Genomic DNA, 17053 nt, shown 5'->3' on the forward strand with positions numbered 1-17053 from the left:
GAGTCCTGTGAATTTTCAATTTTTGCCGTAAATTGGAAATACAGGATCCAATTTAATATTGAGCAACAAATAGCTTTTTAAAATAGAGATCCTGCATCAGTAGTGCTGGTCTCTGACATAACTCTTTGTATTCAGCCTTGGAGTTTGTTCAGTAGTAGACTAAAAAAAGTTCAGGGAAGGTTTTTGGCTTGCTCTCAGGTAGCTCCAGCATCTTGCTGTGGTGTACAGGATGAGGTACCACACTTTTACAGGGGCACTGGGGCAAGGTTTGAGGGCAAGACTGAACAGAGATTGAAAGGCTTCCTGAGCCAGAGATTATATCTACTCCTTGTCTAGCCAGAGATTTTCTTGGCATCATTATATTTAAGAGTCTTTGATAGACTTTTCTTCCATAAATTTCTAATTGTCTCTTGAACCCTTTTAGGCTTCTGGTGTCCAAAGCATCCCATGGCAATGAATTCTACAATTTGTTCCACAAGAACAGACTTCTTTTTGCTTTTAATTCATATCAAATAACTTTTCTTGGTGCCTCCTACTTTTTGCATTACAGAGTGCATCCCTGTTTACTCACGTGATTCTCTGTGTCTTTTTATTCCTCCTTAATAATCCATTTTCAAATCTGAAAATATCTAAATTATTCACTTCATTTTTTGGAGGAAGCCACTCCAGACTTGCAATGAGTTGTCCCCTCTGTACTTTTTTTATCCCTTACCATAACCTTGTCAAGATGGGAAGACCACAGCTGTGTACAGTATATGGCAGGTGGTTTTACTGCAGAGCTGTGATGTTTTCAGTTTTCTATTACTTTCCTCCTTCCTAACATAGTATTTGGTTTTTAACAACTACTGAGCACTCAGCTGACACCTCCAGAAAATTATTGAGTGTGACCTCAAGGTCTCATCACTGAATGGCAATAGCAAATTGGGAACCTCTCAGTATGTATATATAGTTAGGGTTGCTTTTTCCCATCACTTTGCATTTATCAACATAGAATTTCATTTCCCATTTTGTCACTTGGCCCCTCAGTGCTGCAAGATTGTTCAACTTCCCTTCACAAATAGCTTTTGTTCTAATTATCCTGAATAATTTTGTATTGTAAACACACTTTGTTTCCTCTGCAGTCCATTTATGAATAGGTTAGGTCCCTGTAACATCTCGCCAGTGAAAGTTGAACACTGGCAATTCCTGGGCAGGTGAGTCCCACCTCTAACCTGGTGGTGCACAAGGCAAGTTTTCTTTTTGCTCCAAAACCAGAAGAGATTTTTTAGTAATATTTTCTGAGAAGCCTTTTCACACATTTTGGAAATTGATATGCTGCTCTCTCCTAGGCAGCCTGTAGACTTCTTCAGGGACCTCTCCCCAATGTGTTCAAGGCATTCACTAGCTCTGCTCTACTGCAGAGCCTTGCAGTTTGCCCCACAGAGAAGTCAGATATAGTGGGCTGCAGTGCCTAAACCCCCTTCTGGATCTCAATTTAAAAACTGATGTCACATTTGTCATCCTCTATTCCCCTGATAGCCTGACTATATAGGACATGTGCCCTCCAAATTCCTGTATCAAAAAGAGTGTGAAGTGCCACCTCCCACAGGAGAGCTTTTCACTCCCTCCCCCTGGCCGGTTACTGGAATAACCCAGTAAGTTTTTTTGAGTAATCATGTTCTTTTGCTATAAGACAGGAACACTAAGCCAAGAAATCACCTTCCATCCCCAAAGCTAACTGTGAATTTTTACAGTTTAATGCAGCATTTGGATTTTTGAGATCGGGGAGTTTTATTTCCCTCCTCTGTAATTCTGGAATGGGCTGGTCAGCGCTGCTGTGGGAGCGCTTAGAGAGGGGAATGCAATCTCTGCAGACCTCTCCTGCCTGTGGCCGTGTGAGTGTAATGATTCATTGCCAATTTGGAGTCTGAACAGGCTCACTGAACTCAGAGGCAGGCTGTCTAGCTCCCTCATCACATCAATTGAAAATATCTTTATACTCCAGTGGCACCTTCTTCTAAATGTCCTGAAATGTAAGAAAATAACATAAATCTATATTTCCAGTGATGTGGCAGGGATTTGCTAATGTTATTTTCATGGTTGCTGCTGCTCAGGGCAGGGGTCACTGGCTCTTTTTAACTGGGGACCTCAGAACATTATTCTCTAGCAAAGGGTTGCATTGAAAACAGATAATTCTGCACTTTGCACATTTCTTGAGATACTAAAAACCCAGTGTAGTTACGCTGACATCCCTTACAGATTAGACATAGCACACACCAGACACATGCTTATAGCTGCATCTACACCAAGGAATTTGGCAGCAGAAAGATGCCATTTCAAAAGCATGCTGCTAGCAGGCAATTCTGCATTGGGAATGTTTTATAACCCTGGCCCAAAATTGCCTTAATTAGAGGTATTCTGAGGCTGTGCATTGCTGTGCAGAAACCAGAGGGAAGCAGCACTGTGAAGCTGGAGGAGGAAGGATTGCTGCAGAGCAGGGTCTTCCCGGAGTTCTCAATTCTTATCTCACTGCTTCACCTAACCTGAGAAACTGGAGTTGTGAATTAAGACATGAAGTTGAAAAGAAGCAGCAAAAGAAGTTCAGATATCTGGGGTTTCTGTTGCTAACCACAGCGTCACAGCCATTCCCAAGGTTTGTGCCTGGAAGCCTTACTTGGATGAATCTTTAGCTGGGCAATGCAAGGTTTTGGTCTGACTCTGACACCTCCACCCCACCATCCTTTCCTCTCATACATTTTACAGGAGTTTTTAGCTATCTATTAATGTTATTCCTGTGTTGAGTCCTTTTGGTTTGTTTATTTTCACCTCTTTCTAGGCTGTCCCCAAATCACCTCTCTCTTGAGTGCCATTGGAGAGTTTATACCAGTGCTAAATTATTACAGAAATCTACACTGCTCCTGGGGGATATCTTCAAATACTATCTGCAGTCTCTGTTGGTATGCTGTCTTCATGTTTGCTGTGATAAAACAAACAGCAAGAGCACCACCACAGAATTCTTGTAATTTTGGGATTAAAATAATAGATCAAAACTGATATTGGGGATGGATGAACTACCTGCTTCTATGCTGAAAAATACCAACATTAATATCAAAACACAGCTATGAATCTTCTCAGGTTTAGTCACTCAGATTAGGATCGTTTCTTTGTTGTGACTCCTCATTGCTATTCATAGGCTTTCACAGTTCAGCCCCTGCCAGGACATCAGCCTGAAGTAATGGGAAACAACAGCAGCAGGGCTTTGTAAGGCCAGATCAAGAGACCGAGTTCTTGCTCAGCCACCGTTGCAAAAATTCCTGCTCAGAACCTTATACTGCCAGCAATACACTGGAGCAGTTTGATTTTACACTTAAATGGAAATTCTTTGAAGTTTAGAAGAAACTAATCTATAACTTGTTTCAGAAAGGCAATTAAAATGGGTCGTTAAACCAGGGTGTATCAAATTCCAATTAGCATTAGCATGGACAATATAATTAAAAGGTAAATTAGCCATAATAGCATAGACTAGAACACTTCTTACAGTAACTAACAGTCAATTGAAACCATGTACTTTGGTTTCTAGGGTTGTCAATGATTAAGTTGAAAGGACAGAATAAAGCCTGTATCCATTCATCCTGGGACAGTAATGTGTTCTGGGAAGTTAAACATGAGGAGCAGCAGTGTGCAAGCCAGCCATCATTAAAATCAGTGGAGGAAACTAAGCAGGATTAAGGAAAGCCAAAGGAAATACTGTAGAGATGAAAAGTTTATGGATGAATTATGAACGTGGTGATACAAACACTAGCTGTCCTACTCCGAGGTGCCAGGAACAGTTTTGTGCCTGCTGGGAGAGGACTTTCTTTAGTCCTCACCTGCAGTGGGCAGCCTGGGGTCAGCCCTGACCTGGTGACCTGCCTGCAAAGGTACGTTGTAATAATAATGTGATCATGGTGATGTTATAAGTGCAACCAAAGGACTTGCTAGCCAGTAAGGTTTAGAAATCCTAGGGTGTTCATTGCATAAGCAACAGAAAATGCTGGGAAAGTAAATATGTGATATACATAAATATGGTAAAATGGCTTAATTAAGATGGGGACATTCTCCAGGGCGTTATTTATTCACACCAGAATGTCCTCTTCTGCCGAGGGGTAAATAATACTCTGAACAGAGGCACAGATAACAAACTGCACTGGTCTTGCCTTCTTGCAGCCTTTTGTACATGGATGAAAGGCAACCACCTCGGCTTTAATAAAAGGAATGTTAACTTATGCCTTACTGGCTGGTGGGGGGAGCCTGTGGTTTAGGAATTTGCTGTTAGAATTTGGAGATGAGCCTCGGGGCGTAGGAGAGTGTGGATACCCACCCTCTGCTCTCAACCCCATCTGGGTTTTGGCACAGCCAAAGCCTTGGCTGTATCCTGGACTGGAGGGGGGAATGGAGACTTTAAAAAGACAAAAATAGCTGAGGCATATTGGCAAGGGAGAAGCTTTTCTGTAACAGTCTCCTTTTGCTGTGCTTTTGCATTGTGTAGATACAGGAATCCACCATTACAACAGCTTTCCAGAGTATTAAAAACCATTTAGAATGTTATGTGTTAAGAAAAGCCATTTTCAAATCATCAGCTCTCACAGCATCAGATCTCCTTTTCCCTTGCTGTGTTTTTCACCATCTTAGCTTAATCTTCCTCTTCTATTAACTTTATATTGGCCAGCTGGGAACATGTACAGTCAAGGAAACAGTCACCATCAACATAAAAAGGTTAATTAAAATTATTAACCTCACCAACAATTCCCTTATGGAAAAATCCTATGGAATTTAATAGAAAATGATACATTTACTATGTAGTATTTAAACTGTCAGAGAAAATTCCTTAGCAGGGAGGTAATTCCCTATTAAATTCTATAACTTCTCAGAGTATTCTCTACAGAACCTTATTGGATTAATCTGCATTAAATTCTACAGCATTTGGCATAAATTTTTCAATGCCAATATCTTCTAAAAAGAATTTTATAGTGATGCAGGGATGCAGGGTTTGGTGTGAGTCTTTTCAGAAATGGGCAGGATAATTTTTAAGAGTGACCTGTAACAGTACAGCAGTGATGTATGATTTCTAAAAGCAAAAATGGGTAAAACAGAATTACATTAAATCAACCTAACATGTAAATATTGCTGCTTTTCCAACCGTGACTTAGCCTGAACAGATCCTGCCTATTGTGTAATCTGAAATCCCTTGCTTACTGGAGCTGACAGGCAGAATTAGGGGAAGAGCACACTTTAATATGGGGTTTTTTATTTGATAAAAGTGGAACTATGAAAATTCCATTAGGGCTAGCTGAGAGTTTTGCTTGCTTTGTCTTTGTCTTTGCTCAGCTCGTCTCCTTGAACATAGTATGTTTCTCCCTGTGGAAGGTTGGGAAGAAAGAGAGAAGCAATTGTTATTTGAGAGTGTCACATGGATATAAAAGCTATAAAATGTACAAGGTTTTAGTATACTTTGCACTTTTAAAATGTAAATGTTGGGGAAGATATCAAAATTGCTATGCAAGTCCTTGGTGTAATGTCTGCATAATGCTGAACTCCTACATCTGCTGTTTGTATAGCATTTCTTGTGATAATTTTTCTCTGTCACTTAGCTCGTGATCTTTGTAGCAGCTGTGAGCTCCTAATGACTTTGCCTCTTAGGTTCTATACTGTTATTTTTAAAGTCTGAAGTACAAAGTAATTTGGCACTTCCTCACATATCCTGGGGGGAAATTGGTTCTGTTTGGTGCAATTTCGAGGAGTCACAAAAGATTTGAATAAATATCATTTCTTCCACAACTTCATAAACTCCAAATTTTAATTTTTTTTTTTTTTGAAAATATGTCTTTAAATGGAGAATATTTATGCTAGTGATAAAAAGAGAGTTCTCTCTTTCAGGAATATTATGTTTAAACAGATACTGAAAAGGTGTATCTTGGAGACGAAAAGATTCCTGAGTGATTCAGTTTGTAGGGCAGTCTCTGAAGGGTATAACTCTCTAGGGGAGTGGCTGCTTCTCTTTAGAGTCAAAAAAAGGCTCTCCATTGCCCCACTTCAATAGCTCTGTGTTCTGCTGTTGAACAGAGTAAGGGGTGGGTTAAGAACTTAAAAATTCCAAGGGAATTAGGTATCTAACCTACAGCCCCAGCTAGACCAACATCTGCATCTCTGGCTTCATGAGCACCCTGGTAAGCTTGGTCTCTCTCTGTAAATATCCATGGATGCAACCTTCTCTGCACTGGCTCAGGGGCTGTTAATCAGCATCCAGGCACTGGTATTTAAAGCTCTCTCTGTTATCTTCAGAGATCTATTTTATTATATTTTACAAAAGGCATCTCTCTGCAGAGAACTAGCAAAAGGTCAGTGCCAAACTTAAATGTCAGAAACCCCATTTTGAGAGGTTATAAGCAGATTAAGTTGTCCAGAGGTCAAAAGTCTTTTGTTGAAATGTGTTTTGTTCTTAGTTTGTTGCACTGCGCTAGCCACTCTTACATCTGGGGGACCCTATCTTAGCTCCCCAAGGAGGGACAGAGTGGGGCACGGCAGGAGATGCAGTGCAGAAGGTGATGGACTGGTGGTCAGAGGGGACAGGTGGCCCTCAGGGTGCTCATCTGTCCCCAAGCTTGTGGAGATGAGCGTGACCATGCTCCAGGGACAGCTGACACAGCTCAGTGTAAGGGACCACAACACACAGGACAATACTGAAACACTTTGTGTTCAACCCAGCAATTAAAATATTGATACTTTGAGCATGGTTTCCCTGAGCTGTTGCAAAAGGAGAGAAAGCTCAGGTTTTTTTGGACTGACAAATTTTCCATTTGATTAATCTTTCTGCCTAGGAAGTGCAACGCTGTACGGCTGACATGAACATCACTGCAGAGCATTCCAACCATCCCGACAACAAGCACAAGAACAGATACATCAACATCCTGGCCTGTAAGTAAGAGCTGGCCTGAGCACAATGAATCAACCCAAAAAGGCACTCTCCTCTTGCAGTGTGTGTGTGACTGGGACAGGCAGGTGGCCCCAGGTTACATTATTACACAGGATGTAATAAACATGTGAAAGTGCAGCTGGGAGATTTCCCCATTAAAGGCAGTAAATCTTTTGACTTCTCTAGGGCCAGGATTTCACTCTAGCTTTTTTTTAAAAATTTTTCACAGTTTCACAGTCCAAGTCCATAGTTTTAGAAGTATAAGTTTGGTATGAATTTTTGTGGAGGTATAACTGGGATAAATTGATGATCAGGGCTCTCTTGCCTGCTAATGCCTGAAAACTGGCCTAAGGGAAGTACATGGAGGAGCAAAGAGTTTTACTGATGATTCCTGGGATTACCCTACAATCCCAAAGGTGCTAAATCTTACAGAGTGTATCTGCTATATTTCAAACTGCTTTAGCTCTGTGTAGGATTTGGACAAATAGTGATCTTTGTAGTACAGAGCAGGCTTTGCCTGTATCCCTCTGAGAACTGCAAATCTGGACTCTGCTCTAGAATGCAAATTATCTGGGATGAAAGTGCAAAAACTTTTTCGCTGTCTTTCTCTTACGTGGAATGGATGGCAGATGCAACAGTCACCGTGGTTTAGGGACAGACATGGAGAGCCCACTGGTAAAAAGTTCACAATGTTCATAAACATAGCAATAAATCTTGAATTCTTTTGATGCTTTTGGTGGCATAGGATAGAAATACATGCTTCTAACAGATTTTCAGAAGTAATCAAGGTACTGGCTGAGGACCAATTCCCAGACCTGTGAAAGACTTGGTATGTGGCCTTGGGCAAAGGCCTTCATTGAGCTTGTCCCAGCTGTGATTTTAGACGTAGATGTCTGGTCACTCTAGGTACAGAGATGTGACGTTGAAGGGGGATTGAAGCAGGCACTTCAGTCCTCCAGATTATCATTGGAGGAACCTCTCTCTCCATTGGTCCTTAAGGAAGGCAAATGAAACCAGTCTTTGTGCTTAAAGATGGCTCACATGTCTCACCTCTGCTTGAGATGGAAGCACCACCCAGCTCAGTGCCTCTGCCTAGGAGCAGGACTGTGATTTTTTCCTGCTTTAAGGAGGAGTCAAGCATCTGGATAAAACAAAAAGAGGAGCTAAAGATCACAGCCTCAAGTCTGTCCTCATGGTGTGATGATGGTGGTGAAGGAGTCAGGACATTCACTCAGCTCCCAGAGCCAGCAGAGCTGTCTGAGCCCAGCACTGAGGGAAGGATAATGAGCTGAGCCAAGCAGAGCCAGCGTTTCACAGCACCATGGGGTGCCCTGGCTCTTTGAATTTCACTACCCCGAGTGATGTAGATGATTCTAGAAATGGTGCTCCTGAGGCTCCAGTGCCCTTTAAAGAGAAGCTGTCCCTGCATGAACCACATACTTTAAGGGATGTGAAGGCTGATAACCTGCACATGAGCAAATGACCAAGATACTCCCATCTCCCTCTTGACTCGAGTCCAAGGCCAATCTCTTCTGTGTATTAGTAAGGGCAGCCCTGATACCCAGGAAATGAGATCTTTGCCTGCAGTTCTGCACTGTGTTTCCCTAATGCTTCTCTGCTCTGTTTTTTATCCTGCAGATGATCACAGCAGGGTGAAGCTAAGGCCTTTACCAGGGAAAGATTCTAAGCACAGTGACTACATTAATGCCAATTATGTTGATGTAAGTTGTTTTATTGGTTTTTATCTGCTCTACCTTTGAATCCTTCCACAAGGAGGAAGTATTGTCACTTGTGATGTGATTGTATCTTCCAACTTCACCTGATAATTTTGCTACAAATTCCTCGCTATTCTGAATGAGAAAAGCACCTTTCTTGTTACCTCTAAAATATTAATTTTTCTGCCATGATACTGCTTTCATCTCACTTGGCATTATGGTTTTCTTTGAAGGGTTACAACAAAGCAAAAGCCTACATTGCTACCCAGGGACCTTTAAAGTCTACCTTTGAAGATTTCTGGAGGATGATTTGGGAGCAAAATACAGGAATCATTGTCATGATCACGAACCTTGTTGAAAAAGGAAGAGTAAGAGGTTTTCTCGTTTGTTAGCAGTTGCTCCTTAACACTTCCCCAGATCACCTGGGCAGAATTTGTTTTAAATGGCTTGGGGTGATATGTACTGATGCATAATGCGTAACTAACAAAACAGAGGGATACATACTGAGCCATGATTTTTTTTCCCAAAAAGCTCTAGACACAAATGCAAAGCAGCAGTTCAGGCCCTTACCCAACTCACCCAACTTTTTCTGTGTTCAGAGGAAATGTGATCAGTACTGGCCGACAGAGAACAGTGAGGAGTACGGCAACATCATCGTCACGCTGAAGAGCACAAACATCCACGCCTGCTACACCGTGCGCCGCTTCACCGTCAGGAACACCAAGATGAAAAAGGTGAGCCAAGCTTTCATTGCTCCCATCCAGGCATCTGATGGCTTGTCTAGAACTCAAGGCACACCAGAGCAAAACTCAGCATTTGCATAGGCAACCTGGAGAGGCAGGTGGGGAAGAAATAAGTAAATAAAGACAGGCTTACAAGGAAGCTGTTGCTAAGGTTTAGCCTGTATTTCTTTTTCTCAAGTGCACTGCTGCTTTGGTGTCCTTGTAATTGCTGTTATTACCTGTTCCCACATGTGTTTTTCCTCAAACTCTGTCTCCACCCATCAGGAGGCAGAGCTGCAGGTTTCTTCTGTCGCAGTCCAGCACTTTCTCAGCTGAGCAAGGCAGAATAATATTTTTATGCTTGTTTTCCCTCCTCTCTCTCTCGTCTCTGCACATCCTTCATACCTAGGGTCAGAAAGGGAACCCCAAAGGGCGGCAGAACGAGAGGACTGTCATTCAGTACCACTACACCCAGTGGCCTGACATGGGGGTGCCCGAGTACGCTCTGCCTGTGCTCACCTTCGTCAGGAGATCCTCGGCAGCCAGAACCCTGGACATGGGACCAGTGGTGGTGCACTGCAGGTATGATGGCTGTGACAAACCACCCGTGGCAAGCACAGCTAGAGCACAATGTGTGCTCCTCCGTGCCACCTAAGACAAACACTGGAGGAGTGTGTCAGCCCCATGAAGTGCAGGTAGACACAAGATCTACTTTGCCTACTTCTTAAAACAGCTCCAATTCAAAAGCTTCCCAGTTGATACAGGGTTTTGCTATGGCCATGATACTGAGCTGCTGAACACTGCACTGATGTAGCTGGGAAACTCCTTGGTCAAAGCTTGTTTGTAGCCTGCCCATTTATTGCATGGACAGGGCAGGATCACCTCTGCTGGGAGTCAATAGTGTGGATACATGGACAGCTGGGAATGTAGCTGCCACTGAGCCACACTCACACTCACCAGCACTTGCAGTCACAGCAGTAGGTCAGTCAATATACTAGTTCAGGGATGTGGTCTTCATCACTATGTGTGAGGAGGCTGCACAGTTATATCAAAGAGGAGAGGATGGTGGGGGTTACAGCTCCTTCTTCAGCAGAAATTGAGAAGCTCTGAAGAGTTCCCATCTCTCTTGGACTCGGGATTGTCCTCATTCACTGTAAGGAGTTCTGGCTCCAGATTAGTCCCCTTTTATACCTTCCCATAGTGCTGGTACCACTTACATTTCCAGCTCCACTGTGCAACTTAAGTTCACCTCAAGGCTGAAGCCAGCCAGAGCCACCTCACAGCCTGGAGTGACTCTGGCAATCCAGCATAGCAGCAGCTTGGCAGGGGGTGGACCTCTTTATGGCTTCATCCAGCCAACACCAGGAACTGCAGCTGTGGAAACAGGATCCAAGTGTGAACAGCCGGAGTGTGATGTCCAGGACCACGGCAGCCTCATCCTCATGGTGTTGGCACAGATGTGATGGCGTGTATTGTGTTCAGCCTCATCTTGAAGCACAGAAATAGCCACAGAAGGGAGGAATTACGTACCTCGTAATATTTCCAGAAACCCAAAGTGTTTTGCTGGGAAACTTTAATGGTTGAAGCTAGGAGGAAGATGGAAGCCCATGAAGAGGAATGTGTGAATATTTGCTTAGTTCTGTTTTACTTCTGCTTCCACATTTACTTTCATCTGGCTGTGTGTGTTTCATGGGTTTCTCTTATGTTCTCTGCAGTGCTGGTGTTGGCAGAACTGGTACCTACATTGTGATAGACAGTATGCTGCAGCAGATAAAAGACAAAAGCACAGTTAATGTCCTGGGTTTCCTGAAACATATCAGGACGCAGCGCAACTACCTCGTCCAGACAGAGGTAAAAATTTCAGTGGGTTGAATTTAAAGCCTTGTTCATTTTTGCATTGTAATCAAAAAGAGAATAGATTTTCCCAATTACATTCCTGTAAAAATTGAACATATTACTGATATTTTTCTGCACTGGAATATCTTTCTTTTTCTAGACTGGAAACGTCAGATTTTTTGGTTTTTTTACTTGTTCAGAATTGTATGTGCTACATTTATAAATATTTATTCTGAATTTGGCAGTATTTGTATGAGTGGCTTGTTTTGCATACCCTTTCCTTTAGTGTGCACTGCTCCTCAGACAAAGCCAGCTGTTTAGGTTATTTCAAATGACTACCTGACATGCTGATGTTTTTCTAGGAGCAGTACATTTTTATTCATGATGCCTTGTTGGAAGCCATCCTTGGGAAGGAGACTGAAGTGTCTGCAAACCAGCTGCATAGTTATGTTAACAGCATCCTCATTCCTGGAATAGGAGGGAAGACACGGCTAGAAAAACAATTCAAGGTAAGTCTTAATCACTGCCATCCAGAGGGACCCAATTTTCCTACCCTCTTTTATATGGCCTGTCTTCACTGCCTAAGAACCAAACCACAAAACTTGATCAGCACAGCACAACATCTTGAGAAGTTCAGTCCTATACAGTCTTAGCTTCACTGCTGGAAAGCAGTGCTCATGCTCTTCAGAGGTGAGAAGAGGGCCATGACACTGGTTTGGACTGTGCTGCTGGTCTCCCTGTTCCCAAGGGAGCTTGGATATTCCCAAGTCTGTGGTTAGCTTGGCTGGAAGTCTTCCTCCAAACTGTGGCTCTCATGCACATAGATATGGGGAAAGAACAGATGAGGTTCTTTGCTCTACCTACTATGTCATCAGTGTAGATAAGGAATTACAAATGTTTTAAGACCAGGAAACACAATATGCCTTTCTCATTGCTAACTAATCATGAGGCTTGCTGCATTTCCTGCTGTGTTGTGGCTGCTTCCTTCCTGGCCAAAGTAATTTCTTTTTCCCAGATCTCTTATTTGAAACTTAAGATTTTCTGATTGCACTTTATTTGAATACATTGCAAAATATTTTGTGAGAGTTTGTATCGTAAGGAGACACATGACATCTGTTTTCACAGCTAAACTCAGTTAATAGCTACCCAATAACTATCCAAGGAACTGAAGCTGTTAAATTCCACCAGGTGCCAAGCTATTAAAAAAATGAATCTGAATTCACTTGTAGGAATCTCAGTATTTCCCCATCACTCAAAACATTCCAGATGCTTAATTACTAAATTAAAGAAACAAGCGCAAGCACACACACCCACACAAAATGAAGTAGGAAGCAAATATTTGTTACTTTAAAAAGTGTTGCACTTTTACAAACAATTCTAAATTATATGTATAAATTATATGTTTTCTGATGACTTGTGCCAAAGTTCAAAAACCCTAAGTGCCATTTCCAAAAATTACTTTCTCTGACAACGTTGCACAGTTATTTAGAAACCCCATAACTTCTAATGGGGCTTATGCCAGTGCATAGATGAGTTGAGTGCTATCTTGTTTAGAGTGCATTTCAAACTGGGACGTGACCAGCAGCAATTATTAGGTCTTTCTCTTGTTTCTGCTGCTACCACAGAGCTGGCAGAAAATAACTTGTGCTCATGCCCCACTAAAGCAATTTACATTCAACCATCTTAGAGTGAAATGATGCTGAGTAACGAGGTGTGAGTGCAGGACATGTGAAAGCCACCTTTACTCTCTTTGCTCTGGCAGTTTCCCCATGCACTAGGGGAGTATTCAGATACAAATCTGCCTTTCTTTGCACCTCTAGGCAGCCCAGAATGAATATGGAAGACCAGGGAATGTAGCCTATGGCCTCAGATTTCAGATGCCAGTGGTGGATTCTTCAAAGGCCTGGCAGAAAAATACATTCTGCAGGAATGATCTGGCTGCTATTTTGAAGAAAAAAAAAAATAATAAAGTTCTGTTGTTCTCTTTTGCTAGTTTTTATTCCTTGAGACCTGCTTCTGATTAAACATAGCTGAAATTTTGTGGACTATATTCTCAAAGATAACAAAATGTCATGTTCTGTGAAAATACATTTTGATGGAAGCTCATATGCAGGTTGTTTCAAAGCTGAGAGCTGCAGAGATCTTTTTATCTATTAAACATGTTGTATGAAAAGGATGATTTCCACTGGAAACTTGAGTACTTTAAACAAGTTTAACAATGCAGTTTATTCTTCTACTAATGCATCTTTGCAGGAGTTGGCAAAGAAACCTCTCTTCATTTAGAGGACTCTGAGGACTGACTTACTACTTTATTCTCTTTCAGCTGGTTACACAGTGTAATGCAAAATACGTGGAATGCTTCAGTGCTCAGAAAGACTGCAACAAAGAGAAGAACAGGAACTCATCAGTTGTGCCATGTAAGATCAGATCTTCATTTGATTACTGCCTAGCATAACTTTTTGTACCAAATTCTCCCGGTGTTATGCATGAAAAGACATAGCCACTAGGAAGGGGAAATGTAATCTTTTGTTCAGCCCAAGCTGTCTTGTCTTTCAGTATTATCCTGATGAAACTGAACAAAAGGAAATAGTTGCAGTGTCAGCCAGATATACTGTCCAAGTGAAATGTTAATTTGAAGTGCTTAAGAATTTGAATTATTAGGTAGGGGATAAATCTGTGGAATACTGAGAGATTACTTTGATACCAGCTCACAGCTCTGGTGAGATCTCCCAGAGTGATTGACACCAGTTGTTTGTAATTCAGCTACTGCACTCTGTTTCTCTGTGTGAGACACCCCAGATTTAAGGGTATTTGGTGCCCCAGGACACAGTTTCACAGCCATTAAAGTGGAGTCTATGCATGGCTGTCAAGCAATATGAACTTGCACCAGACCAAGTATGGGCACAATGTCATCCCCATCACATAACCCAGAGAACAGGACACAGAGGACAGATGATAGCCAAGCTAGCACAGAGTAATAGTGGCACAGATACAGTCCATCATGAAGTTTGTTAAAAAAGAGAAGCCATCAGAATACGTATTAAAAAAACAGGCTAGAAATAGGCTGTTTGATTTGGTCCTTTGTGTCATGCAGCTGCAGTGATTTCAGTTTGTCTTTTGGGGGCTGTCAGAGGGTTTGAGGATGATGTCGAACCCAGCCCTCAAACACAGAGTGTGCAGAAGGGCACACACTTCTGGGAGGTTCCCCATTAGGGAAGATGTTTGTCCCTGTGAGAGATGGCAGTGCTACAGAATGGTAGGGAAAACAAAATAAATCAGCTGGGTTTGTGTGCTGCTGGAGACAAATGGAACACTACACACAAGAATTACCCGAAATCCCCTGTTATCACTGCATATACTGTTATTTGGTAATTCAGCCTGCTGTGAAAATCTTTGCTATAGTAAAATTTGATTCCTGAAATTACTTTGTCCTTGTGGGAATATTGTGCAACATTCTCTTTTATATCCTGTGTTAGCAGGCAGTGCTTTAACGCAGTTAAAGTGCTGGCCTGCTCCTGTGGGAGATGGGAGCTGCACACTGTTTGCTTTGTTAACGGCTGAGAAATTCTTACTTTCTGCATTGTGCCACGATCAGACTTGGACCTTTTTTATTTTTTCTCTGTGTTTTTTTCCTTAATGTTATAGCTGAGCGTGCTAGAGTGGGCTTGGCACCGCTGCCTGGAATGAAGGGAACAGATTACATTAATGCCTCTTATATCATGGTGAGGAAGCCAACACCTAATTACAAAGTAAAATCAATTCTAAGGTGCTAAATACCAGATGCCTATAATTGTCTTAATTCTGTATGTAATGGCTGTGTATTAACAGATGAGATTTTAACACCTTCCCCATAATATAAAGCTATTAACTGTGTTTTATTAAAGATTCTTGCCTAAAAAATTAATTACAAGATGCATTTAGATGGAATGTGTATTTCTGTGAAATACAGTCAAATAGATACTGGGATTTAAAGTAAATTAAAGCAGTAGGGACTCTGTAGAATTGAAATGTAGTTAAGAAAATATAGTCTGTGTGAAAATATTGTGGAGTAAAATGAAATAGGGTCATTATGTGTCCCCAGAAATTAAATTAATGCTTTAAAAGCATGGAAGGCAGTAAGTAACTGTGTGTTTGTTTTGCTGCAAAAGGGCTACTACAGGAGTAACGAGTTCATCATAACCCAACATCCACTGCCACATACAACTAAAGATTTCTGGCGAATGATCTGGGATCACAATGCACAGATCATCGTCATGCTGCCGGACAACCAGAGCCTGGTGAGTTGCCCGTGTCCCTCCCCGCATGGTGCCACTGTCACAGCCCAGCTGGGTCACAAAGTTGCCACAAGGGGCTGTTTTCTGGATGAAAGCAAAGCCTATTTTTGAGCCATCTACTCAAACTTTGCCTTAAGCTGGTTACAAAAAGAAAAGCGCCATGATGATGGGGCTGTTCTTTTGCTGTCACCTTCTGCACTCAGCCCTGGACATCCAGGGCTGGAGGGACCACAGTGCTCGCAGATAGCACCAGTGCTGTCAACATCTGCAAGGCTCCTGAGGGCTGCTTGGCAGGATGCAGGCACTGAGGGTATGGAGAGGCTGGGGTTATGGGTAAGGGCTTTGAGAGGAGCAGAAATGCAAGGTAGGGACAGGAGGATAATTGCTTGTTTGCCCATGAGCTTAAGCCTCAGGCCGTGCAAGACCATGACTTTGCAAGGCTGCACATGCCATTTTTAATGAAAGTAAAAAGCAAACAAGTATGTTAATTTAAGTGGAAATAATGAGTCAGACAGAGAGAGAGAATAAGGAGACACAGGTGAAGTGCTAATCACTACTTCCAGATTTACTAGCACGTCTCAAGAGGGTGTGTTGAAAAGGATTAAGAACTAATCAGTTCGTTTTTTCATGCACACATTACTGAGGTGAATAGACAATTGTAGCTGAAAGTGGAAGAGAAACCACCTTCATTACAGCAGGAAAATAGCAGTCATGAGGGGCTACTAAAGAGGCAGCAGTCAATATGCTGCTTGCATGTGGGAATGAAAGGGACTGCAGCACTGCAAGGGGTGCTCAGAGACATTCGATCAGATCAGAAGGTGCTTATGAAATGAAAGTATGTCAGGTGAAAATGGAGAGGCTGATTTTGTCTTCACATGTACATGAAATAGCTCTGCAGAACCACAGTAATTAAAGGGTAAAGGAGGAATGCTGGGCTCAGTCACAGTGGTTTCACCTTCACCATTCCCAGGGTGGAGGGTGGCCAGGAAGGCAGTCAGGTGTCAGACCTAGGCTCGGTGGTCAGTGTGGGATGTGTTGGCTGGCAAGAAGGGCTGGCACAGGATTCAGGCAGCACCAAGGTGCTGGATGTGCAATGCCAAATAGATGCCAAAGACAATAATGCAAGGTACCTGCTGAATGAGGACCTGTCAGCTGGCAGGACAGGTCGCTTGCCTGGCGCTCAGCAATATTGCTCTGCTTCCCAGTGCTTCTGCTTATTTAGGGCAAAATTGTAAGGATTTAAAACCTTATGTCACATTTTCAGAATGAGCACTGACAGCACAAATGTCAACAGTATCTTGTTCTTCAGAGCTGCAGACCCACAGAAATACACCTGGTTTTAGAAAGATGTGCATGGTCACGGCAGGAAGACATCAGTTCATAGCTCATGTTTGCTCATGAGTGAAACATGGGATGTCCAGAGACATACTCTGTGCATGTGGCCAGGGTAATTTCTGTGCTCATGCTGCAGGGAGATAGACCTCTGAAGCCAGGAGAAGAAACAGGCTTTGCATGTATATGGTGACAGACCATAATTTCCTTTCTCAGCAGCAAATTAGGAATTCACAGTTACAT

At 42.4% G+C, this 17053-nt stretch overlaps 1 protein-coding gene across 1 annotated transcript in view; it reads left to right on the forward strand.

Annotated features, from left to right (window-relative positions):
* Positions 1 to 17053, forward strand: part of PTPRG (protein tyrosine phosphatase receptor type G) — a 389416-nt gene that overhangs the window by 361855 nt on the left and 10508 nt on the right. The window contains exons 16-25 of the mRNA XM_005522022.3: positions 6837 to 6933; positions 8570 to 8652; positions 8880 to 9014; positions 9246 to 9380; positions 9778 to 9950; positions 11084 to 11219; positions 11567 to 11713; positions 13528 to 13621; positions 14850 to 14926; positions 15353 to 15481. Coding sequence (XP_005522079.2) covers positions 6837 to 6933; positions 8570 to 8652; positions 8880 to 9014; positions 9246 to 9380; positions 9778 to 9950; positions 11084 to 11219; positions 11567 to 11713; positions 13528 to 13621; positions 14850 to 14926; positions 15353 to 15481 — 1206 coding nt within the window. The remainder of the gene's footprint in view (positions 1 to 6836; positions 6934 to 8569; positions 8653 to 8879; positions 9015 to 9245; positions 9381 to 9777; positions 9951 to 11083; positions 11220 to 11566; positions 11714 to 13527; positions 13622 to 14849; positions 14927 to 15352; positions 15482 to 17053) is intronic.

The sequence above is a fragment of the Pseudopodoces humilis genome, chromosome 13 (assembly GCF_049639895.1).
Source record: "Pseudopodoces humilis isolate 2021_Gansu_Grassland_sample_001 chromosome 13, ASM4963989v1, whole genome shotgun sequence".
NCBI classification, from domain to species: Eukaryota; Metazoa; Chordata; class Aves; order Passeriformes; family Paridae; genus Pseudopodoces; species Pseudopodoces humilis.